Source organism: Dendrobium catenatum, unplaced genomic scaffold, assembly GCF_001605985.2.
Source record: "Dendrobium catenatum unplaced genomic scaffold, ASM160598v2 fragScaff_scaffold_621, whole genome shotgun sequence".
NCBI classification, from domain to species: Eukaryota; Viridiplantae; Streptophyta; class Magnoliopsida; order Asparagales; family Orchidaceae; genus Dendrobium; species Dendrobium catenatum.
This window is the reverse complement of record NW_021319083.1, coordinates 10,478,855-10,506,634: the sequence shown is the minus strand read 5'-3', so window position 1 is coordinate 10,506,634 and position 27,780 is coordinate 10,478,855. Positions and strand designations below refer to the sequence as shown.

At 31.7% G+C, this 27,780-nt stretch overlaps 1 protein-coding gene and 1 long non-coding RNA gene across 2 annotated transcripts; one reads left to right on the top strand and one right to left on the bottom strand.

Annotated features, from left to right (window-relative positions):
* Positions 1-86: 86 nt before the first annotated feature.
* Positions 87-16,541, top strand: LOC114579703. Its single transcript, XR_003700832.1, has 3 exons — positions 87-311; positions 16,149-16,223; positions 16,405-16,541. It is a non-coding gene; the product is annotated as an uncharacterized LOC114579703 (long non-coding RNA).
* On the bottom strand, positions 14,824-20,743 carry LOC110111766 (probable sulfate transporter 3.4). Its single transcript, XM_020843770.2, has 13 exons — positions 20,387-20,743; positions 19,969-20,017; positions 19,672-19,879; positions 18,923-19,094; positions 18,742-18,807; positions 18,274-18,387; positions 17,333-17,449; positions 17,097-17,223; positions 16,420-16,706; positions 16,138-16,328; positions 15,960-16,045; positions 15,811-15,887; positions 14,824-15,711 (listed from the first exon to the last, which is right to left on the bottom strand). The coding sequence occupies exons 1-13, from the start codon at positions 20,723-20,725 to the stop codon at positions 15,559-15,561; spliced, it is 1,986 nt and encodes a 661-aa protein (XP_020699429.1). The 5' UTR covers positions 20,726-20,743; the 3' UTR covers positions 14,824-15,558.
* Between the last annotated feature and the right edge of the window lie 7,037 nt (positions 20,744-27,780).

Here is a 27,780-nt window from a genome sequence, read left to right as displayed (position 1 = left end):
TTTAGTTGAGCATAATAATTTAGATAAGTAATTGGCCCAAGCAAGGTTGGCCACCCAAAGCAAGAAGGAAGGGATAATTATTCTGATAGCTACTGCATTCTCTCTCATACTTATTAGTGAGGCCAACCTCTCTCCTTTTTCCTCTCTTTATGCAATTCATATTGCTACTTATAAACTCATTTATACTTGTTGAAATGAAGAATTAAAGGCTAGTTTTGTGTTGTTGCAATGAAGAGTGAAGAGGGGGTTGGTGGCTAAGCTCATCCTTGAAAGAATTTGGCGATTCCTCGAACTTGTTATTTTAGTGAGTGGTAAGTACGCAATCTCCTTAAATCTTATCTTTCATTACCATAGAACTCTTCTACATTTATTCTCTCACTCTTATGCCAATTATCCACCTACTTCCTCATTAAAATTCACTCAAAAAGCCGATAAGGGCTCTTGGCCAGGGTTATGTCGAGTATGACCTAGTTTGGTTCTAGATTCCTTTTGACCTATTCATTGAGAAATTTTGAAACTTTCAAGACTTGAAGTAAACACGCTACTCTTTCATTTTCATGTTTCCTCCATGTTTTAAAAAGCTAAAACTTCAGGGTTTCATTTGGAACGGCTTTCTTACTGTTTCTTAAAGCAGCTTCTAGTATAAAAATTTTAAATTTTAAACTAGAAAGTTATTTTAAGAATAATAAAAAAGCCATCCCAAACAAAGTCTAAATCCCAAATAGAAAATTTTGACTAAATTCCCTTCTTCACTGCATAGCATATTTCCTTTGAATGGAATTTAATATCACTTCTTCACAACATAGCATATTCCCACTTCATTTGGTTGTGTGAAGTTAGAAAAAAAAAATTCTAAACTTTATTATTTTGTTTTGTTTAATTAAAAATTAATATGAATTTCAGCTCCCTAAATAAATTCACAATCCCTAATATAATTTTCATACTAAAAAAAATAAAACTAATTTTTATTATTATTTAAATTTATATTTTCAGTTACATACATATAAATAGACATCTAAATAGGCTCTTATCTCATATAGCTCTTTTGATTAATTGTTGGAGGCATTTCAATGATTTCATTGAGAAGCATTTACTCATTTTTCTATAAGCAACAAAATTTGTCAAAATCATCATAAATGGAACTATAAATACTATCAACACATAATAAGAAAATGTAAATTAATTCAAAATATTAATGAAGAGAAATAAATGTAGACTGACATCTCACCTATTGCTTTAATTGTGAAGTTTAATGAGGAAAAAAACATTATGCTTTTCTTTAAAAAAAGTGATTATGCTCATAATTTAGCTTAATTAGTTAACACTGTTTGCTAATTTATCTGAAAGTGTGTGGAACTGAATTGGATGGATGTGGGAAACAAGATTTTGAAAATTATATTAGAATTTGTTTGAGATTTAATCAGGAATTAGTAATAAATACTGAATTATATAATATTTATTATAGTATCATAATCATTTGATAAAAAAACATAAAAGTAAAATATATATGAATGAAATAATATAAAACTCTATTATCAATTCCTTATTTAAAATTCTAGTCAAATAGCAAAAATAAAAAATTAAAAAATTTTGACAGAGAAAAGTTTTAATAACATGTGAGGGTAAATGATGTTTTGTGGCTAAGTATGGTTTTATTTGGGGTAAAACTAATGGTTGAGCCTATGCATTAATTAAATAGGAAAATTACAAATCTTTAAAGGACCAACAACTCTCTAAAAATACAACATTTGAAATAAAACCTACAAGCTAATAGTTCTACCTGTTACAATAAAGGAAAGGAAAAAAAACCAACAACAACAAGCCAAAAGAATCATGTCGACACTAAAAAAAAAATAGCAGGAAGAACCTCGGCTAGAAGAAGAGGTCAAAACAACTAGCATATAACCACTTGCATAAAAAAAAATAAAGAAACAGGCAAAGGGAAAAATAAAGTCAAAGCCTACTAGCCAAGCAAGATAACCAACTCCCACAGTATCACTCACAAACCCCAACTAAACAAATGGGGACAACAAAAAACAACAAGACGACAAACAACACCCCTCCCATAAAAGCCAGCCGAAACCCAAACCAATAAGCCTCAACCAACAAACCCAGAGCCCAAACCTGACTACTCGCAAACCCCAACAACACACAGACAACACCCCACCCACACATGCCAACCAAACTCAAACACCACCAGACCCCAACCAACAAACCAAAACCCCACGGTTAGCCTCCACCCAAGCCACCCGCAACCAAAAAGCCAAACACAACAATCCAAACAGCCAAGCCCACAACTAGAAAAGCACACGAATCACAAGAAGAAAAACAACCAAGAAGAAGCCAACAACATAAGACATAACAAAAACAGAAAGAATTACTTCTTTTAAAATTTTCTCCTACGATGTTTGCCATCACCATTGGAGAAAGCTTTTTCAACAATGTTGCCCACCTTCAAACTATACAGTTTTAGATTTTCATCCACTGGCTCATCTGTCTTCCCCAACACCCCATAAGCCGAGGAGAAAGACCCATCCATCTAATTAGCTAGAACCACACTAGTGTTAATCAATTTGAAAGCCAACGCATCATTAGAAATAAGAGAGACCATATCATTAATAAATGACACATTCCCATTTGATCCCATAGTAATGGGAAACAAAGCCGGTTTCAAAGCAACCAAAGGTGAGACACCATAAGCAATAACCAAACAACTAGATGAATCATTTACCACCATCATGTTAACATCAAACAATTCCATGCTCATCACATCCAAATTGTCATGACAAGAACTAGGAGATCCTTCTCAACAACAACAGGTGAAGCAATAAGTTTAAGATCACCACCAAGCATTAGAGCCAAATTGATAGCCACCTACTTATTAATATCCTCATAAGCCTCTTGACTGAACATGCCAACTCCACTATAGGAGAAGCACAATGAGTACTAATGTTGTCAACAAGAGGAGCAAGAGAATCAATTCCAACCATATTATTCATAAGTCCGATATTTTTTAAAACAGGAACAACAACAACATGAAGAACAAGAAGAACATTGGAAATCAAAGTTTCGGGCTCCACTGAATGCCCCACATCACTAGAGTTTAAAATTCCATCTTCAAAATGGCTCGCACCAGCATCATCAACATTTTCATCAACAACACTACAAATGGCTAAGTATAATAATTTTTTTTAAAGCAAAGACTTTATTCCATTACTAAAAGGAATTGTACAAATAAAATCCAACAAGGCCAAGACACGTAGTCACAAAGCTTAAAATACCACAATAAGCTACAAATTTTCAAGCAATCAGAAAATAAAAATGAATAAAAAAATGGAAGAAAACAAAAGGAGGACTGAGGACCATCGGACTCAGAATCGCCTCCCAGTTGCCAAGCTTGGAGCCAGCCATTGGAGGCAGAGAATACAATTACAAGTCCCAATACCAATCAGATAACCACTAATGTTGCCAAGACAAGCAAGGCCATCAAGGGTGGCGTGTAGGAAACCTACCTCATTATAGCCATAAAGAATTACTTCTTTTAAAATTTTCTCCTACAATGTTTACCACCACCATTGGAGAAAGCTTTTTCAACAGTGTTGCCCACCTTCAAACTATACAGTTTTAGATTTTCATGCACCAGCTCATCTATGTCTTCCCCAGCACCCCATAAGCCGAGTAGAAAGACTCGTCCATCTAATCAGCTAGAACCACACTAGTGTCAATCAATTTGAAATCCAACACATCATTAGAAATTAAATAAGAGAGACCAGATCATTAATAAATGACACATTCTCATTCGATCCCATAGTAATGGGAAGCAAATCCGATTCCAAAGCAACCAAAGGTGAGACACCATAAGCAATAACCAAACCACTAGATGAATCATTTACCACCATCATGTTAACATCAAACAATTCCATCATCACCACATCCAAATTGTCATGACAAGAACCAGAAGATCTTCTCAACAACAACAAGTGAAACAATAAGATTATGATCACCACCAAGCATTAGAGCCAAATTGATAGCCACCTCCTTATTAATATCCTCATAAGCCTCTTGACTAGAACATGCCAACTCCACTAAAGGAGAAACACAATGAGTACTAGTGTTGTCAACAAGACGAGCAAGAGAATCAATTCCAACCATATTATTCATAAGTTCGATATTTTTTAAAACAGTAACAATAACAACATGAAAAACAAGAGGAACATTGGAAATCAAAGTTTCGGGCTCCACTGAATGCCCCGCATCACTAGAGTTTAAAATTCCATCTTCAAAATGGCTTGCACCAGCATCATCAACATTTTCATCAACAGCACTACAAATGGCTAAGTATGATAATTTTTTTAAAGCAAAGACTTTATTCCATTAGTAAAAAAGATTGTACAAATAAAAGCCAACAAGGCCAAGACACGTAGTCAAAAAGCTTAAAATACTACAGTAAGCTACAAATTTCCAAGCAATCAGAAAATAAAAACAAATAAAAAAAATGGAAGAAAACGAAAGGAGGATTGAAGCCCATCGGACTCAGAATCACCACCCAGTTGCCAAGCTTGGACCATCCATTAGAGGCAAAAAATACAATTATAAGTCCCAATACCAATCAGATAACCACTAAGGTTGCCAAGACAAGCAAGGCCATCAATGGTGGCATGTAGGAAACCTGCCTCATTATAGTCCGACCTCATAGCCTTGCCACCAATCCAACCAAAAGCCAAAACCCACCAGCGACCACATAAGCAAAAAAAAAAAAAAAACTGACCAAATAGAGTAGCACCCAAAAAAGAAGAACACATAACACCCCACTAAAGAGGATCTACACCCAGTCAAAAGAAAACAAACCACACCACAACAACATCAATTACTTCTAATTAAATTTATTCCTACACCTCTTTCCATCCCCCAATGGAAAAAGCCTTCTCAACAATGCAATTCACTTTCAAGTCAAACATCGCATTAAAGTCTTCCGCGTGCGCATCCAACTCCTCCCCCACGTCCCCACAAAGAGATGATCGGGACTCATCAAGCCAATCAGAATGATCCACACTAGATCCATTCAAAATTATTGCTAATTGAGCTTTCATATCCTCATTAGAAATAACATTAATCGGAACTTCAACGATTTGCACCAATCCTCCTGCAACCACCAAGGAAGAATCAGGAGTAAATAGAGATGGTTCATATGAGGAAACAACCAAATCACTTGTAGAATCATTTAAAACCACTGTGTTAACATTACACATGCCTATGTTCTCCACTTCTAAATTGTCTAGAAATGAAATAGAAGCTAAAGAATCCTTCACACCAACAGAAAGAGAAACACCCTCACAATCCTCATTACCATCAGAAATAACATTACAAACATCCAAATTCTTTGAATTATGTGCAGCAGCCTCCAGAACCACTGGAATAATGGGAAATTCTACATGAATAGATGATAACTCCCCATCAAAAATAGCCAAGGGAACCCCACAAGACCAACATCATTGGCAATAGAATGAACAATAGCCCCAGCTACCTCCACCCCAAGATCAGAATCCACCCCATTACCCTTAATAATGAGGACCTCATTAGTAGACGTAACATGACACAAAGGATTAGAAGTAGCATCACCAACATTTCCATCAACAACAACATTTTCCACAACACCAGTTTCATTCCCAACAGTCTTAAGAGGGGTTAGCAGAAGTTGCAGGAACATTCATCGGTATAGAGGAGTGGGTCGGAAAATCCCCTCGCACATGCCCAAGAGCTTTACAATGATCACAAAAGGAAGGGAAAGCCTCCATCTCAACAATCTCGATGTATCCAAACTTTTCAGGACCGAACCACACTTTGTCAAGATACTTTTTAGTGATGTCAAGTTCAACCAAGACACGTGCAAGATATGGCCAAGAACCAATGGAGGTGGCGTTGTCCACTTTTAATGGGTGGCCAAACAATGAACCCAAAGTGTGAAGAATATGAGGACATAATATATGAGGCCGTAAATTGGAGAATGAAATTCAAACGGGAATAATAGGGGATTCAACACTGATATTAAAGTTTTCATGTAGAAATTATGAACAAGGTAAGATCTCTGGTAGAACACCTTGCTATAATCCAAGTCACTGATCAATTTATTCAACACATGTGAGGAATCGAGCAAGGTTACCGAGAATCAGTAGTGATCGAGCTTAAGGTTGAAAAAAACTTACAGATGGAATCCAAGCTAGGACAATTGAAAGGAAAAACCAACTAAGGCATACTGGAAGGGTGCCGCAAGCGCAAGGAAGGATCTCCTCTTTCGAGATCCACAAAGATGGTAAAACATGAAAGTTAGTTGTTTTGATTTTCGGAAAACAAACATCATATATATAACTAGATAAAGCATCCAAGAAAGAATGTGATTTCTTGGATCCATCCAAAAAACTAGGATCCAAGCTAGAATCGATTTGCTGCCATACAGGCCACGAATGGCCGGAGGGGACGAAACAAAAAACAAACAAGAAGGCACAAAAAAACTAAAGAAGGAAAGGAAAACTTTCCTTAAGCCAATAGAGGCGGTAATGGCGGCAAAATCGCTGGCTGAAGCCCAGGTGGAGCAGAGCGGAAGAATCCCTAACTCCGCAAGAGAGCATCGCCAGAGAAAGCTTAAATGTCTAATGATCGATTCAAGGGAGAAAGCCATTGTGTATATCTCAAATGGATGAAATGGCTAAGTATGATATAATTTTACATTTTATTAAGATTAGGGTTTGAAACTAGTTGCATGAATCCAAAATAATATTTGTTTTATGGTTGAGAACACAAAATATGATTTGGTTTGGTTAAAAATTGATCAATTTTTAATAATAATAATAAGAGGCATCTTATTTGTAGGAATACGAACCAACCAGTTCGACTGTTCTACGATTCAATCACTAGCTCAAACTTTTTTTTTTTTGTTGGTTCTATATCACATTAATCTTCTTACTTATTTGAATCTCTTAGCGTCTGATGGTTTGATCCTATTTCAAAATTTTTATACCTTGGCCATATAAGCTCTACCTTTCTTGAATTCATGGTTTAAGTCTCACTTATTGCTATAATATGTAATACGTGCTCTATAATGTGGGTCCTTCTCATTTATGTTTTATATACACATTCTCTATAATTTGGATAGCTTATGCTATACAACAAGAAGATATTGAGGAAGAAAACTTATTATATCAATGACATGAAACTGATGATGTAATGCCCTCATTTTCCTTAGCATTCTATGATAAAATTTTTAAAAAGTTACGGATGATCTTTGTTAAACCATTATATAGAAAATAAGTTTCATATCAACAATCAAATAAATTTCTCAAAATTTAACAGAGAGGAAGATTAGATTTTTTGCTCCAAGAGTGAAGTTATTTAAGTTTTGTTTGGAACAACTTTTTTATTGTTTTTTAAAGCAGCTTTTAAGTGCAAATTTTGTTAGTTTAATAAATTTTTGCATTAAAAAACTATTTTAAGAAGCAATAAGAAAACCGTTCTGAATGAAGCCTTAATTAAAAAGCAAGATGCACATATTTTAGATATGAATGCTCCAAAGACACAGTTAAAAAAGATTAATATCATTATAAAATTGATATTTTCATGATTGCTTTAGATGCAAAACTATAAAAAAAAATGAACAGTAGGTTTAAATAATATCTTATAAAATTGTTGATCCTTAATTCAAGCTCCGTTTGGGATAGCTTTCTTACTGTTTTACTTTTCATATCACAGTCATAATATATGAAGCTGCTTTCTAGAATATATTTAAAAAGTCACTTTCTCTACAACAACTATACAAAACAGTAAAAAAAGCTGTCACAAATAAAACCTCAATGTCTTGAATCCTCAATATGGATACTAATAATTCAAAATTGTACATATTTTTACCCTACAAATAAGTTTTATCCTGAAGACTTCACATATAACAAAAACTATACTTAAAATTCATTTGCGCATTATGAAATTGATGCCCATTGAAATCAACATTTCATCTGAGCATTTGTTTGATCTTAATTTTTTTTATTTTAACTGTAATAACTGAATGTGTACTTTCAATGATAAAATTGCCAAGATAAAATTTTGAAATAAAATGGAAGATGATTTTCATGAAAGCTTATTCATAATATATATTGAGAAAGATAATGCAAGGAGATTTGAAGTAGCATTAACTAATGATTAATGAATTTGATGCAATGAAAAAGTATCAAGCATAATTTAATATGTCTGATCATAATAGCTACATTAAATGATTTTATTTACTTTTTTAGTTCTTTTTATAAATTTTTACTTAATTTTTTAATTTACTTATACTAGTTCATAAAGTAAAGCATCTATTTCTTTTAGTGGTTTTGGTTTTGCAACCTTTTCGTTAAATCCTCATTTAGCCACTACTTGCATCTTTTTTTTATCCCACCATGTGGGGTCGGCTACAAGATTTTTTTTTTTTTTTTACATACATACCACTTTATTGCATGCTATTTACATATATCTACCACCCTTAGAACAAATATGAGTGCATGGAATGAAATATTAAAGTTTATAGGGTGGTATGGGTGGTAAGAATGAAATATATGAGTGATATATTTGATTTTAAAATTTTATATGAGTGGTAAAAATGTAATATTAAAGTTTTGGGTATCAGATATGTAAATAACATGAAAAAAATTGGTATGTATATAAATCCTTTTTTTTTTCATTGTATCATGTTAATAGTCAGACTCTTATTTAAATCTAGTAACATTTTTTCTATAATATTTTATTTTTTAATTGTCATATGATGTTATCAAGATTTATCCATACTTTCGGGGGCATGGTGAGAAGGTTATTTGATTCATGCACCATCTATTCATATTTTTTGAAATATGTTGGATTTAATTAAAAGAAACCCCCTCTCATGGAAAAGATATGAAAATTCTAAGGAAATTATTGGACAAATTGTTGACACATTTCATGCATGTATGTGCTAAGTTATTTCAAGATGAGCACACAATACTCAAATATTTGAACAAACTAAATAAGAAATATGGACCTAAAAATATCTAAACATATTAAAGTGGAATAAAATAAAGTAGTCTTTACAATGCTCTTAGTAAGGAGAATATCATTAATTATGACAATTGAAGTTATTGTTTTCAAACTTAATGAGTTTTTGTGGATAATAAAGCAAGAAGATCCATCTTCAAGAATTCCAATAATAGAGTGGTCCTTGAAACCTACTCCAAAATTCCTTAAATCATCCTTAGCAATCTTTATTTTATTTAAGTAATTAGTTGTCTCCTAGTGATAAAACCCTAATTCTTTATTGCAATAGGTCTCTCTTTTTCATCATAATGTTATATTACCTAGCTTCTAATCTAGGCATCAATTCATGCTCACCATATCTTAGAAGATATTGGATGCTAAATTTGTTGTTAGTGAAACTATGACTTTTCTTGTAAGAACTGATACAAAATAAGAGATGAAAGAGGAAATAGAAAGAGAACTTAGGGAGAGATTTTTTTTGGAAATAAATTCTTATATTGCATAAAATGCTCGAGATTTAATAATAGCAAATTAATCATATTTTTATAAAATTATACTTAAAACTATTAATTATAGTATTAGGCCTATCAATGAAGATAGTTTTGATCCAATCCATTAGTCCAAGTACTAATAGTATTAGGCCTATCAATTATTTAGTATTTGAAGAATATGGATGATAGCTAACTCTAACTCCTCAATGTAAGTTTTTTTTTTATGCATCTCATGCATGTTATTACATAATTCTTATATGTTATAAATGAACCACTTGTAAGAAATTTCACAATCTATTGTGTAATCATATGCTAATTTTAGTTAAGTTTTTTTTTTTTTTTCTAAAGCACAAATTAAGCTCTTGATTGTTGATCCTTCTACAATGAAAACCTTTTTATATCATTGCTTATTAGTGAAGAATTTCATAAACTATCAAATACATTTTTTTCTCGGAAAGTTAGTTTGAACTTGTTTATTTAGTGGGACACAACTACGACATGTGAGTGAAGTTCAATTTCTCAATAAAATTAGATAGTTTTATCAAAAACAAAATGATTGTTATCATCAAGATCACGAGGACCTCAAGATCACGAGGACCTCAATTTCCTTCTAAATTTCTGCCAAATATTTCAATAACATATTCGTTTTATTTTTGATATAAGGCTCTAAGCGATTTCAGTTCAAATTAAAATATCATTTGATAACCTGACTCATACGAGTCAGGGATTGAATCACGGTAGTCCACTATATACCCAATGTGAACTTCAATTCATCATTAATGTTCACACATATGATAATAAATTTTGTTTAAACATATTATTTTAATTACATTTTAAGAACAATCATATAAAATTTAATTTTATAAAATATGAATATGATTCAAATTATAATAGTGAAAATTAAAGCATCTATCATATACTGGCCAAGGGTTAGAATAGCAAATCAGCAATGATGACAAGAAGAACAAGTTTTTAGGTGAGACATTGGATGCCATGATGTTTCAACCACTATTTTTTGTCATGTTGCCTTCTCTATGTGATGCCTTATCTTATTTTTATCTCTCATCACTTCTTTGTCAAATGGTGATGTAATTTGTACAATTATAAAATTGCATGAGTAATGTATTTTTTGTTATTGAGAAATTGCAATGTGTGTATGGTATCAAAATCCTTAATAATTTGATTGATAAGAATATAATTTTTAACTTTGAGGGCATATAAGAGATCATGTTTTTAACAATGGTGTTGTCAGGTCTCAAATCCTGGATGAGAAAAATGGAGGATTACGTTAGGTAGTCGATAGTCAGTATAAAACTTATCGAATCATCATGACATGAATCCATATTATAGTATAATATGTTATTGAAATAACATGTCTATAAAGTATCATATTGAATGTTTAAAAAGGGCGGCAACCGACCTTGGTCATATGGTAAGAGCTTCGACTCATTGGCAACCAAACTTCTTCCACAATTGGGTGATTCTTCCATTTGGGAAAAAACTTGTGTTGGTTAACCCCATATTAAAAATAATTTAATGTCTACAACAGTTTTCTTACTATTTTCTAAACGAATTTTTTAGTAAAAAAATTTCTGTAGAAAAAAGATGCTTCAGAAATCAGTAAAAAAATTATCCCAAATAAAACCTTTAACTAAAAGCTTATACAAAACCTGAAGAAGCTTTGTTTGGTTAATATCTTCTAAGTTTTCTCATAGTAATGAAAATCTGGAAGTTTATTTGTACAAAAGACTTATAATTTTATTTTATAATTATCTGATTTTATATTAATCTATTAGGGAATTTAATTGCATGGCATTCCAAATTATCATATTTATATATTTAACACTTAAATTTCAATAATTATTCATATAATATTTAAAATTTAAAATAAAATAAAAAATAATACCCTTATCACTCTCCCACTACAAAAAAAAAAAAATAATAGCTATTAGGAGGGCACATAATTTATTAGAACATCTTACAAAAAAATTGATTATCCAAAATCTAAAATTACTATAAATACCTTTACAATAAAAATAAAATCACATAGCCTTTTCTTTGTCGGATTTACCTTTGCAATAAATTTGAGTTGGAATATTTCATTTTTCATCCAGCAAAAAATTTCTCCAACCTGATATAAATTGACTCAGATATTCTTTTCAGTTTCTGATTTATTATACTTATCTTATTAATTTTTTTATTGTTAATTAAATATTATCATTTTATTTTATGTCATCCAACCAATAACTTTGGAAATTAGCAATTTATTGACATAGTATTCTTGCTTATTTTGATGATCCGCGATGCATTTAGGAGATGAGTGAACCAACTGATCAGAAACCACTAAAACAGGGCTGCCAACCACCGCAAGCCCCATTTGGCCCACAACACCAGAAACTTCCAGTAGTGACGGAGCCAAAACAGAAGGGGAAACAACATCATTAGCCTCATTAGTCTCAAACTCATTATTTAACTCACCACCAACCGGACAAACAGCACAATTATCCAGAATAACAACAATATTATCACTACCATCCACACCAACATTGGGGATAGAAGAAATAACTGGAATAATAGGAATCGATAGAGAAGAAGGAACAGACTTAATCAGCGACGGAACAGAGGGCTCCGATTTCTTAACAATTTATATCATGAACAGATACTCAATACTTCACAGTACCGAGCTCATTACTGCTCGGTACTGCAAAGTTCCGAACGTAAGCTGTGTCTGGTGTCCGAACCCAATAATTTCCCCATATAGATCGAAAATATTAACATTTAATCATAGGTAATATATATCTTGCAGCAGGTTGGGAAAAAGCAGTTTCGTTATCCCAAACAGTAGAGATTATTTTACTGTAGTTTTCAGATTTCAATACTTGATTGTAATGCTTCTTTTATTTTTATTTGAGCTTTGGAAGGAGAAACAAAAACTAATTAAACCAACAAATATATTCAAATAAAGTAGAATTATTGCAGCGGTGTAAACTTAGGCTTCTTTTGGAACGGCTTTTTTACTGCTTTTTAAAGCAGCTTTTTAGTAAAAAAATTTAACTTTTATACTATAAAGCTATTTAAGAAGCGGGAAGAAAGCCGTCCCGAACGAAGTGTTAGATTTCATTTGAGTCAACTTTTGGCCATTTGTTTTTCGTTGTTTTCATTGAATATTTTGTGCTGAGAATCTGCTTTTTTAAGCAGTAAGAAAGCCATCCCAAACAAAGCTTTAGTATAAGAGAATCTACTTTTTGTGAAAGTAAGCTTGCAAAGATGCTTAATAGATGTTCATCATCAGAAATTTGATTGGTGATGTGAGCAATGCAAAGTCTCTTTATACATCATCATCAAGAAATTCATCTGATGAAATAGGGATTATAACATAAGTATTTAAATTAGAAACTTCTATAATTGATTTTGAAATCATCTAAGCTCTACATTTTTAGTAAATTTACTATCAAATGCTTTGAAAATATCTCGATGAGGCAAATCTAAATTGCTTAAGCTTGCTTGATTCTGAAGTCATTAAGATACTTAAATGTTTTGAAAATATCAAATGATTATAGGGATCTTCTAATTATTTAAAGGAGTGTTGAGAATTTGATAAAAATAACTAAAATGTCATGACTAAAAAAATTTATAAATAGATTTTCATTCTACAAGTGAAAGAGACCATTAAAATTGTCGGAGCACCGCAAACATAGTAGCTGCTTGACCCCCTACTAGTGTTGGTTTTGAAAGGAAATTCACCTTGAAGCATAACCAAAATATGTAATCAAAGCTTCTATTCATTATTGGACTTAGGCTTCATTTGGGACGGCTTTTTAACTGTTTTGTAAAGCTTCTTTTTAATACAAAATCTCTTAAAATTAGAAAAAAAACAGTGGTATTAAGTTATCCCAAACCAAGCCGGCCTTAGGCTTCGTTTGGGGCGGCTTCCTTAATGCTTTTTAAATCAGTTTTCTAGTACAAAAATTTCTAGGTCAAAAAATTTTTATACTGAAAAGCTATTTTAGAAAACAGTAAGAAAGTTGTCACAAACGAAGCCTTAGTCTTGCTTATAGCTCACAATTCTATTTCCACATGGTTAAGCCTATATTTACATATTTTCCCAATTCTGTGATGTAATTCCATGACTTCAATGATTATGTGATAATCAAAGTATAAATATAAATTATAAATAACTTGATGCTACTCTTACTACAATATTAGTCATTAATTATGTGAAATTAAATATTCACAATTCTATATTCTGTTATTGTAAAGAGCCTTTATTGATACATAAACAAAGTGCATAATCAAGAGAGAGAGAGAGTACGGGAGAGAGATTTAGGTTTTGTTTGGGACAACTTTCTTACTATTTTTTAAAGCAGTTTTTTAACACAAAATCTCTAGTTCAAGAAAAAAACTGCTTTAGAAAATAATAAAAAGATTGTTCCAAACAAAACCTTAAATGAAACATTGTACATGGTGCTCGTATAATAGTTGCACCAAAATAAAAATAAGATATAAAATGATATGTTTATTTTCCTACTTTCATGCTATTAATATACAACATAATGTTTCAATTTCTTTTTACACTCATAATTTGTAATGATGCAACTATTCCATGATTTTGTATGGTTTTATTTATGGAAACTTGCATAAATATTATTTGTTTGTTCCTTTAAATTACTATAATTTAGCCACTATGTTATGTTGATTACTCATATTTGCTATTTAATAAATATTTATAGGAAAAATATAGTGAAATTGAATATGTGACATTTATTTAAAATTTTTGTTCTAATAAATGTAAAAAAATAGTATATATATTTATTGTCATTTGGAACAAAGTTATGGATTTACCATAAGTTTCACTGCAATTAATCAATAATGCTAAAGAAAAATATTATAGGGAATTATGTGGACTAAGTTTTATGATTGGGCAACTAACCCCTAATTCTTTCATTTATTGATGATTATTTTTTATTTTTTTATGAATTTATAATAAAACTTTTAAAATTAGGAAATGGATCTATTATATTCATAGATATCATGAAAACAAATTATAAATAATTTTTTTTATAGATTTATGATTGTATTTATATATGATATCCTCATTTATTCAAAGAGTTAAGATGTAAATATCAATCATTTACATATAGTACTATAAACACTAAAAGATATGATAGTTCAAAAATATATTCTTACTCAAAATAAATAAAATTTGAAGTAAAGATGATCAAATAACTCATTAATAGTTATAATTTTGGTATGCAATATCATCCAGTAGAGTCAAACATTATTGCTGGTGCTCTGGATATACAACACTGACCAATGGAATTTGATGTTGGAGACAGTCAATCCAAGAATATGCGGAAGGTCGGCTAGCTGGAGCTACGATGACGAGAGAGACTATCGACGTTCTCTGGGACGGAATAAATTGAAGACGTATTGAAATGAGAAAGGAGTGCGTCTGGGAAATAGGGCTCATACCGGTGACTATAGCCACCAGAAAAAATAAATACAATTAAAACCAGCGATCATTCCCCCGATAACGATGTCGAACTTATTAAATAGTGGCGGAATTTCTCCAAACAAAAAAAAAAACAATGAATGTATTTACCTAATTTTGAGTTATCTGAGGCATACAAAGTCAAATTTTCTTATAAGTTTTAGGTTTAGCCTCACGTCGAGTAATAAAAAGAAATTTTAGTGCAGAAATACTGAGTGGAACCATTTAAGCTTTTGGGCTAGAAGCCACAAGGACTGGATTCTTTTACGTTTTTCAACTCCTGCTTGAATCAAGATAATGTAGTTGATCCAATGCTGTAAACTTAGTAAAAAGTCAAAAAAATTTTGAATAAGGCTCTTTACTGATTTCTGAAGGATACGTAATGGACTTCATTTTTACAGCTCATATCCTAAACCTCTTCTTGGAATAGCTCTCTGAATTCAACTTGACATTAGTCGATCTCCTTAAACTACTTAACAGTAGCTTGTTTCTCTAACATACAAGAAAATTTGGATTAATCCTCATTATGAAAGCTTCATTTGGTTATGTCTGGCCCTGTTGGCCTTTCAACATGCTGGAGACTGCAACAACTGCCTCACAAACACGCATATAAATGCACTCAGATCCAAGCTTCTCCCAGGCATTTGATAGATAGAGTTTCTCCGCTACGCCGGCTACAGGATTTGCAATCACAAGCTACAGAATTCAATGAGCAGAAGAATTAGTATTTGTTCCATCTTCAATTTCATCACATAGTTTTTTTCAGAATCAAGCTGCAATGTTCAATTCTCTTACTTGAATTGATCTGTTGTTGAGAGCTTTTCTAAGTTCCAGAAGAGCATCAATTCCACTTGCGTCTATTGCTGTAACAGCTGAAACAATTACAAGAAGAAATCAGTTTAATGAAAATTTTAGCATTTTTTGTATGTTGATGTGTAACTTACCAGATATATCCAAAACTATGCATTTTATGTTGCTCTCCATCATTTTTTCTGCTCTTTCTTCTTCTTCTCTAACCCACCTCAAAATTCTGAGGAAAGTTGAATATTATTAAGCATGATTTTGTATTTTTTTTTTCATCTAGAGAAGCAGTAGCAATTGAGCTCGGGAAAATTTTCCAACCTTTCTTGTAGGTACATTGAGTTGGAAAAATAGATAGGAGACTCAATGCCAAGAATGATGAAAGAAGGAATTCTTGCAGCATCTCTGTATTGTCCTAAACTTCTATAGCTCATAGTTCCTGGTATTTTGCCCAAGATTACAACGCTTGGCCTTGTTACATGCATCAGAATTTTTAACATGGATATTCCCACCTGAAAGATAACAAACAAAACAAACTTCAATACTTTACTAATTTTCCTATTTTCAAATACTGAATTGGTAATGCAGAAGGGGAGAGCTTACAGCAATGGCAAGGCCTATCTGCACTGAGATGAAGAGGACACCAAAGAAGGCAGAAAGACAAGCAACGAAATCAAGCTTATCCACTTTCCATAAGCGCATTGCTGAACTAAAATCGATCAGGCCAATGACTGCAGTTATGATAATCACTGATAATATAACATTTGGAGTGTAGAAGAAGAGTGGCATCAGAAACAACATTGTTATTAAAACAACCGATGCCATCACTATGTTAGAGACTGCTGTCTTAGATCCTGCATTGTAATTCACCGCCGATCGGGAAAACGAACCTGCAAAAATTCTTTCTCATTTGTTAGGGCATCTCCAACCGAAAATCTCATTTTTCACTCAAAAATATTATGAAACACAAAAAAAGCTATGATTCATCTCCAATCGAACTCCATTTTGCGGGCTTCTGTGAAGGTAACCGTCTTTCTCCTCTTTGGCGCATTTCTAATGCAAATCCGGTTGAGACAGAAAAATCACGTAGGTGAACAGTGCAACGCTAATATTGGCGTCGGACTGTTCACCTGCAAGCAAATAGAGGAATATTTGGTGTTCGGACAGAGTGACCGAACGATGCCAGCCGCATGTTTGACGTTCGGTTGAGATGATCTTAGGAATTCATACAAAAAGCCAATTTTTTTATGCTGAATAGATATGGTTTTGTTGGCTTGGACCTGTGGTTACATAGCATGATGTGCAGGAGCCTGCCATGTTCATTAATCCAATCGCCATCATCTCCTTATTTCCGTCGACTTGGTAGTTTTTCAGAGATGCAAATGTTCTTCCAACAGCTATACCTTCCTATTAAACAACATTAGGATTTGAGTTAGGGGCAGCTCGGTTGCAAGTGATTGGCAAAGGCACGAGGAAAAAAAAAGTTTTTTTTTTGTTGTTGTTGTTGTAAACTCACTGTAAGAGATAGGATTCCTGTGATGATTCCTGTTTTAATTGCAAGGCCTAAGTAGGAGCCTTGGAAATATAGCATATTGGCAGATGGTGGGTTCAAACCTTCCTGCAATTTCCCTATCTGTTCACCACAATGCAACGAATCACTCACATGATCATAAAAGAAATAGGCCTCACTTGTATGTGCGTCTATATATATATATATATATATATAAAGAGAGAGAAAGAGAGAGTAAAATCATAATTAATATTGTGATCTTCATTTCAGGATTTGAGCAGGAATTAAGCAGTATTTAGCCTAAATAACTTAATCCGCAAGTCTACAACGTATGGTATCCATTACTAATTAATTTTAGTAATTATGATTAATGAATTAAAAGGATATTAATTTAAGAAAAATAATAATATTTAATTGGATAAAAATATATATATTTAATCTTAATGTTTAATATAATTAATTAAAAGATATCAATTTAAATAATGTTTAATTTGATTCAATAGAATAATTATATTTAATATTGATTAATTAAAAGTATTTTTTAAAAAAATGAATTTATACTATTTATGATTTAATTTGATCAAATAAATTTATTATATTTAATTGATATTATTTTAATTTTTTAATTTGATCTAAACATAAATTATTATTTAATTTACTGAATATATCACTTATTAATTATAAGTTGAAATGTTTAATTAAGATAAGTATTATTTAATTAGTCTAATTAAGGTTGATATAAGATAAAGCAAAATCATATAATTCCTTAAATTTTTAAACAAGTTGCCAAACATTTATTTGACTTTAAATGGATTTAGCAACCTATCATATTCTCTTTCCTGTAGGAGAAAAATGTTTTCACCACCTTGGAAGAGAAAATATATTCTCTCTCTCTCTCTCTCTCACACACACACACAGTAGAGACTTGAGCTATTAAGTTTACTCACAGTTTGGATGCCATGGCTGTGACCTTTGAGCACAAAAACAATGATGGTTGATAGGATCACAGAGGTCAAAGGTGCTGCTGCTGATACCCAGAAAAGCTTAGGCCTCCTCAAGCCCTGCATCATATTTCGTTTACTTAAAAAGCCTTTTGCAGAATATAACCCAAACAACATAAATTAGGTGCTAAATTGCTGACTTTCATCGATTCTGCAGCTAACTTTGCATCAACGATTACCATTTCGCTTAGTTTCTAAGCATTTTAGGAAGCCATTAGCCAATAGCCACATAGCTTAGGCCACAGCGCGCTCACACAGAAAGGACATTTTGACAGGTAAAATTCTAAGTGGCAAGCAGTCATGACCCACTTCATTAATCACTTTCAAAAAAGCTATTATATTCTGATTATATTATTCTTAATGAGCATATTCTATATTAACATACATGTTATAATTGAGAAATAGGAAGCTTACAATATGCCTTGTTATCAGTAGGAAACACAGGAAACAGAAGCCCAAGATAACAGTCTGCCAAGCCCACTGCACAGCACATTTCAAGCAACTCATATCAGCAAAAATATTCCATATGCCTTTATCATCTGTAAACAATACTAATGTTTAAGGTTTTAGGTATTTGGGCTTATAAGAACATAACCTCTGTTCTGTGCTTGAAAACTGATAGCATGACTGGTACAAATCCCATCTTAGTTGTGAAGTGAACAATTCCAAGCAATCCTTTGAGCTGCTGCAATGATACAATGATCGCCGCTCCTCCCATGAACCCAATTAGCGTCGGTTTCGATAAGAAATCAACAATAAAACCCAACCTACAACCAATATTGGTAATAATTAAGAGCCACTCTTAATCACATCTGTTGTGGCTTGTTAATGTTATTGACAGATCTCAGTAGTTTAATTTGTTAGGATATTTAAATATTAAAACAAATCTTAAATATTAACTTAGGCTTCGTTTGAACGGCTTTCTTTCTGCTTCTTAAATCAGCTTTCTAGTTAAAAAATTTAATTTTTTACTAAAAAGCTTCTTTCGGAAGCAGAAAAGAAAGCTGACCCAAACAAAATCTTAGTCATATATTGTTGATTACAAAAGATTACAATCACTATTAGTTGTTTTATGTAGCATTACATATTTTAGTTAATATAATGCTTTCTATGAATCTATGGAGCAGAAATAAGTAAGAATGAATGATTCTTTCCTCAAACAGCAAGAGGAAATTATATATCATCATAATCTTTTAAAGATCATTAGTTAGGTGGTGAAGAAATAGTCTCCACTAAATGTTGGGATAAGATTATAAACATCAACTCCTCTCCAGATTTCATATAAACAGAAAATTTAGGTGATTTAATAGAACTGAAAAGAAAATTTGAAAGAGAAACTTTTACCTGAGGAAGCCTAATGAAGCTTGGAATACACCAGCAAAGAAGGTGGCAGTAAAGGCTAGCTGGAGATACATGGTGGGTTCTTTATCAGGAGAAACAGCCTCTCTCAGCATAGATCCCATTACCAAAGATGCAATAGAAACAGGCCCGACAGCGAGATCTCTTGAGCTCCCAAGGACTGAATAAATCAATGGTGGCACAAAACTTGAATCTGCATGAACAAAACTAAAGATTATTTGAAATTTTCTTGTGATAGCCAAACATGCTGGACTGTTAAAAAGAGTTCAGTCAATTACTCACATAAACCTATAATGGGTGGTAGATTTGCAAGCTTAGCATAGCTTATTCCCTGCAGAAGAAATAAAGTTTCCGCCATTAATTTTATTGAGCTCAAGGTTTCTTCATAGCAGGGAGGTTCAGTTTGGTGAGTTTCAACATTCAATTCTTTAACCAGTTTATTATAAAATACTTTGAAAAGTTATTCAAGATATATAACAAAGATAATTATTTAAAAGTGAATTTCTAATTCAAATCTAATGAATTTCCTCTCAAATTTTATCACCCCAAGCTCTTGAAACTGGCCAAAAAGAAGTAATAATGATTTATAAATCAATTTTACTAAGAGTTTAATCAAAATTACTGAAACTGAAAAATATAATTTTGGTTTAAACATTCTGCACATCATCAAAATGCAGAAAAACCACAGTGATGGGCTCACCTGGGGTATTGCCAAGCTTGCAATAGTCAGTCCTGAGATTGCATCAGACTTCAAAAGCTGAAGATTGTACTCAGAACCCCATTGAAAAATTGGAAAAATGTATTGAAGCGCAAGAGCTAGTTTTCTTAGAAATGACTGGTTCTTGAACTGATGTAGAGGGTCATCTGGGAAGAAGACCTCTCCTAGTTCCTTCTTCAAGGTCTGGAGTGTCTTCTTGCACTGTGGGAAAGAGACCTTGTGAATCTGTAAAGGTTCCATAGTTTGGCCAGAGATTGGAAGAGAGTCTTCGAGATCTGGGATATCTTTGAAGCTGTTTACTCTGTTGGAGCTCCCACCCATGGCTCAGTTTGAAATGGTAAGTGCCAGAGGCTTGAAGGAAATGTGAGGAGAAAATGTGATATTTATAGAGAGAGGAATATAGATTCTTAAATCAGCGAGTTCCTTTCAGGAAAAATTTTTAAAATTAGATTAGTTTTAAACTTAATTAATGAAAAATTCGGAAACATTTTAAATTAGCAAATCAGATCCGTTTGAGACAGCTTTATTATTGTTTTGTAAAATTATTATAGAAAATATGACTTTTTAAAATTTTTATAGAAAGTAATTTTCTAGTACATAATTTTTTTGGAAGCTGAGAAAAAATAATGAACGGATCGAAATTATGGTTACGATCTTAAAAACAGAGCAGCAAAAAAGCTATCCCAAAAAAAACCTTAGTTATGGCACCAAACAAAAAATAAATAAATAAATAACAATGTGGCCACGTGGACGAGGACATGCCTGCGTGGTAGGCAAGTCACCATTCACGTGCATGGCGATTAAGGCTTTGTTTGAGACAGCTTTTTTACTGCTTTCTAAAACAGTTTTTTAATATAAAAATTTTTTGAACTCAAAATTTTTATTCAAAAAGTTGATTTAGAAAATAGTAATAAAGTTGTCCTAAATGAAGCCTAAATCTAATTTGCTAAGTTAAAAAATTCCCTCTCATTTTCATTAACTAAGGCTTCATTTGGAACAGCTTTTGTACTACTTTTCAAACGCCTTTTTTGTACAAAATTTTAAATTCAAGAAATTTTTGTACTAGAAAGCTGTTTTAGAAAGCAAGAAGAAAGTCGTCCCAAACAAAATCTAAATCTAATTAAAGCTAATCTTGTTTTATTATTTTGATATTTGTTTATTAATTTTGATAGTTTGTTGGTAGAAAAACTCAATTTTGATTTTTATTTTAATCACTGCTGTATTATTTAGCATTTTTTAGAAGAAAAAATTTAAAGTTCCCAAACAAAGTGGTGGTGAATTATTAAATATTTAAAGGAAGTTTCCTTCAAAATCTATGAATTTGGGTGAAGCTCTTCAGTTTTATCACATGCTTCATTGAAACTCTTTAGTTTGTTGAGAAAATATATCTGTAAACTCTCTAATTCAAGTTGGAATTTTTAAATTAATTAAAATTGAAAATATAAAATGAGTTTCAATTGGTTTCTATTGAAATTGGAATTATAATATAATGTTAAAGATTTTTTTTTATATATAGAAGTAAATGATGGTTTGATTTGCTCAAAATGGAATACATAATTTAATGGTGTATTTGATGCTCTTGAAGTTATTTTGACGAGGGTAAAATAATTGTATGTGATTATTATTATGATTTTTAGTGTAAAGCTCAATGATGGTATTGACCGGTGGCGATGGCAGGTGACTGTGAGGGGCTACGACAATTGGGTGGTGGGCAGCGGCTAGCTACGAATACATCAGTGGTGAATGATAGCCGACAATGAATATGGGCAGCGGCTAGCTTTCTTGTACAAAAGTTCGAGACTACTTTCAACAGTTTGGCCGTTTGGGTAATTTTTTACTCTCTTTTATAAAATGGAGAAACCAATCAAACCAACGTTATGTCGTTGCTTATTATCTTTATTAGATTGCGAGAAGAAATTATAATAAGTTTTTAAGATCAAATCCCTGAGGCACATAGTTTTGCTTTAGTTACTCCACGAGATGAGAATGAGATTTATTTTCCAACTAAAAAAGTTCGAAGATTTAGGTTTTGTTTGGGACTGTTTTCTAAAGCGGTTTTCTAGTACAAAAATTTTTGTAGTATAAAATTGATTTATAAAGTAGTGAGAAAGTTGATGAGTTTGAAAATACTCTTAAAGAACCTTCAAGTCTTATTCTTCCCTCATCTTTTGTGCATATTTCAACAAGTCATTGCCTAAGATGGATCTCACCTTAGCAGGAGTGGATCCAGCCTTTTCTTTTAGGGTGGACAAACTCAATATATAAAAATTTAAATACAAAAAATTAAATAAATCTTTATATTTAATTATAATTTATGAAATAAAAAATAAAATTACAAACTTTGCATTTTACTTTATATTTTCTGATAATGTGTCATAATGACTTCATTCGAAACATAATCAAATAATTCTTTCTCAATAAATGGCACTGGATACTCATTGAGACAGGCATCACTCATTTTTCTACGTAGCCGATGCTTAATAATCTTCATTTCAAAAAATGCTCTTTCCACCGTAGCAGTAGCAACTGATAAAGTTAGTGTCAAAACAATAAGTCTATAAACCAGGGGATGCACAATTTTTTTTTTGTCTTTACAATCTTTTTTGCAAGATCAGCAATGTTAGTCAAAGATGTAAACTTATCGTTAGTATGCATATCAATAATATAAGAAGATAACTGATGTTTAAGAGATACAAGATCAAGAGTGCTTTAAGAGTGAACAAATGGTGGTATAATAGAATTTTTTTCAATATGCATATAAGGAAAAAAGAGAAGCAAGAAATAGAGCAAGCAGAGTAGTATGGAGGCACCAAAAAAACAAGATTAATCTTTAAATAAATATTACCTTCAATACGAGAACGAGTGTCAAAGTTTGTGACTGATTTTGCGAAGATGAAGGTTGCGCCCTACGAGAATGGAGACCTCTTTAAACGAGCTTCGGGCCGTAGGCTCCGACTGCGAAGAGCTGAAGACAAATCTTGCGACTTTCAAGAAGGCTATGAAGTGTGAATTGAGAGCGGCTTCCTGAATGTCGAATGCGATTGAGAAAAAGAGGGCTGTTAAGACGAAGGCGGCGACCTCTTGAACGTCAAATGCGTCTTGGAAGAAGAGATTCACGAAAGTGGTTGTGAAGTGTGAACTTGCATGATGGACAAGCATGCTTAGGATTGATTGATGAAATTAGGATAAAAAGAATATTTGAGGGGGAGAATACCATAAACACCCCCTCTAACATATATATATATATATATATATATATATAGAGAGAGAGAGAGAGAGAGAGAGAGAGAGTATATTTTGGGAGGGCATTTGCCCACCTTGACTTCAGCGGGAACCCGACTGTGGACCTTAGGTCAAAGCTTTTGTTTTCAATGACTAACCATCTTGGTCATCCCTAAAAAGGACTTCATTTACCCTAAATGAGAATGTCTCATAAAAAGAGGATAGCCTGTTTTCTAGGGCTAGATATTTATCCATAAACTATCAAAGATTTTTATGTGACCCTTAATTCTTAATAAAAATCTTTATAACAGAAATCTTTGAAATCGGTTGACTTAAAAAGTTGAATAAAAAAAAGTATATTTGCAATAACTTGCCAAATAATATTAACTTATAAGATAAAAAATAATTAAAAAAATATTAGATACTATTTTCTCAAGTTGTTGAGTTCAACTTAAAATTTGTTAGAACTTGTTTTTGAAATAAAGTTATAGTAAAGTAACTCTTGTACAAAGAATTACTCAAAGAAAAATGCTCAAACTTGTGATATATATATGCTTTCAAATCATCCTTGCTCCTTGTTGATGTAGCCTTTGGAAGGGTGATCTTAGGCTTCCACTTAGTGTGCTGGGAGTCCAAGGATGTGGGACACATTTGAGTGGTTAGAATGATAAAGTCGGCCAAGGAGTTAGGTCATGACCAACCCTAAAGCTCTCCTTAAAAATTTGGATCTAAGGTGGAGGATATAAGACGTAAAACCACTTGGAAATATTAGGATAATATATTTAAATATGACATGAGGTGTTTGTTTAAATTTCAATTGAGTTGTAGCACAAAGAATGAGTAAAAGCTAAGACTAGACCATGGTGACCTAATTTTTATATATTTAACTAGACTTATAGTATTATGTTAGTGGAGGGTCTGAATAGCTTTATAATATAAGGGAATTTGTATAAATTAGATTTATAATAGATCGTAGAGATTCAAGATCCTTAAGGAGATGGAGGAGGAAGAGCCTAGGTAAAGAGGAACATTAATTTGGCCTATTGCTTCGAGAAAGGGTTTAAATTACTTTTTTTAGGGTGTAGTGATTGAATAAATATTGTAAGTTGATTTTAAAAATACTGTAAATCATTAACAAAAGCTTGGAATCATGAAAATAATACAAAAGTAACTTATCTAATATCAATTTCATACTTCTATGATTTCCAAGAAATATAAAGTTGTTTGAAAGAGAATATCATGTGCTTAAATACTGCTTATGGCCCTAAAAGCACCAAAGCCATTTTGATAGAAATTCTTAACCAACATGTAATAATCTTCATTCAGAAGTCAAGTAATTAGTATTAGAAAATATATTTTTAAAATATAATCAGAAATTATAAGTGTTATTAAGTTGGTTGAGGCTTAAAATGTTTGAAGATTTGGGTTGAGGAAGTGGAAATGTGAAGTTTGGATTTTCTTCTATTGGCGCTATGATGTTGAATTCTAGCACTTTGGCCTTCTAATCTAAGGAAAATGGCAATTTTGAGGTTTTGAAGGTCTAATTCCATCATATTACAATGAAAATTTAGAAGGGAAATTCCATATTAAGGATAAAATGCTTTCAAATTAATCATACTTGCTCATATTGATGTAGCCTTAGGAATGGTGATATGAGGCTTCCATTTACTGTGGTGGAGTCCAAGGGTGTGGGATGCTTTTGAGTGGTTAGAATAATAAAGTTAGACAAGGAGTTAGGTCATGGCCAACCCTAAAGCTCTCCTTAAGAACTTGGATCTATGATTTTTTATGATGGAGGATATAGGGCATAAAACCACTTGGAAATTTTAGGACAATATATTTGAATGTGATATAAAGTGCTTGTTTAAATTTCATTTGGGTTGGAGTGCAAAGAATGAAGAAAAGCTAAGACTAGATCATGGTGACTTAATTTGGATATATTTGACTAGACTTGTAGTATATATTATGTTAGCGGAGAATCTGAAATACCATTATAATATAAGGGAATTTTTAGAGATTATATTTATAACAGTTAGTAGATATTCATCTTCATTGAATTTGACTAAAATGAATAGATGGTAGAGATTCATTTTCAATGAATTCCTTTATGACAAATATATTGAATTTGACTAAAAATAACCGACCTTTTCAAATAAAGTCAAAGAATTTTCATGAGGAAAAATAGTTCTCAAGCATAAAATGAATAAACAATTCCTCTTCATCCCGCCTCATATTTTGGTCATATTTGAAAACCATAAATAAGAAGAAAAAGAAAGTGGATAATCATTACTAAAAATTTATAAAAAGTCAAGGATAAGCTTTATCCTAGCAATCAAGAATTAGACCCCCATAAGAAACCTATTGCTTTTAGAATATCAATAATAGGTTTAATTAAGCCACTACACTATGTTTTAGGGAGGCCATAAAAAGGTCTAAATAAGCAAAAGAGAAAATAGGCCATACAAATATCCATGCCAATGAAAGCTTGATAATGCAAGAAGTTGCCATTTATAAGAAGAAGAATTTCATTGAAAAAAACCCTCTAATAAAAGAGGGAATAAAATTGTCCATGATTTCATTCATTTTCTATCATGATTATTATATTTGTGAATGAATAATAATTTAATCATATTTATTTTCTATACTATATACATTAACAAAAAAAATAACTTTTATATATTATAGTAAGATTTATATATACACAATTGAATTATTATGTACTTATATAAATAACACCTGAATTTTCATATTTATTTATGTAACACCCTAGCATCTAAAATTCATAAAAATTTACGCAAAAAGATGCATTTTTATTGCTTTTTTTTTTTTTTACCTCATAAAACTTTAAGTGTAGTGTAAGCATTAGAGATGGAAGTGAATAAATACACTCAATGGATGGTATATCAAATTTTATTCTAATTAGATTCAATTTTAAATAATTATTTATTTACATAAAAAATACATTTGAGAACAATATCAGAATAATCCCTTTACTCTTTATGAATGTCAAAATAGTTCTCAATTATATTAAATGATCATTTTGATCCCTCAAATTTTTAAAAATAAATTAAAATAGTCATATGATGGAACTATTTTGATTCATCTTTAAAGAGTTCGTGAATCAAAATGATTCTTTAATATAGTTGAGGACTATTTTGACCTTTATAAAAAATCAAATGAAATTCTTTTTCAAAATAAATTTGAAATACTAACTTACAAATTATTGATTTGTTTTAAGATTAAACTAATATAAATTTTTTAAATAAATCACTAATCTCACAATTGGAGTTCGGGAATCAAAATGATTCTTTAATATAGTTGAGGACTATTTTGACCTTTATAAAAAATCAAATGACCATTTTAATACTTTTTCAAAATAAATTTGAAATACTAACTTACAAATTATTTATTTGTTTTAAGATTAAACTAATATAAATTTTTTAAATACATCACTAATCTCAAAATTAATTTAATTATTTTAAATATAAGTTAATGTAATTTATATCAAAATCTTTTGCCATTATTCTAAAAATTTAAATTAGTTTATCTCATTTAATTTCACCAATTACATTCATGACCGAAGAATAAACCTTCTTCTCTCATAGACAAAGACGTAAAAAGCCATTGAAGAGAGAGAAAGAAAGGAGAGAGAAAGAAAGTCACCAATACAAATTTGAACATTCCTTATGCGGCGAAGGGAAGGCGTTTACGCAGCATATACCGAAGGTTTTGTCTTCTCAAGCTTTAACGCTGACCGTCCGTTAGGAGGTTATCGTAGCCTTCACTGCCACGTGATTCGGGAATCAAATCCTCCGCCATTCGATAGGGTCCGTGTCCGGTCCAACCCGGTTTTTTTTTTGGACCGATAGGGTCCTTGTCCGGTCCAACCCGGTTTTTTTTTTGGACCGGTGGGCCCTGAGAATTTTCAACCGTTGGATCCGAATTTCACGCACATGATGTGTTCCGGTCTAACGCTTTTGTTGGTGTGGCATCAATTCACAAAATGATAATTCTTATAATTAAAATCTAATGTTACAATTTTATGTTTATTTAAATAAAATTTAAAATATTATATAAATAATATTAAATTTAATTATATAAGAAGTTCATGATATAATGCAAATTCACAAAAAAGATTAAATTGTGTTACAAAT

Excerpts from the sequence above, each read along its gene's own strand:
- LOC110111766 (XM_020843770.2), bottom strand. The coding sequence starts at position 20,725 with ATGGGTGGGAGCTCCAACAGAGTAAACAGCTTCAAAGATATCCCAGAT. Across the intron at positions 19,095-19,671 it reads GCTTCATTAGGCTTCCTCAG|GTTGGGTTTTATTGTTGATT; the intron begins GTAAAAGTTTCT and ends TATTGGTTGTAG. Across the intron at positions 18,388-18,741 it reads TACTGATAACAAGGCATATT|GGCTTGAGGAGGCCTAAGCT; the intron begins GTAAGCTTCCTA and ends AATATGATGCAG.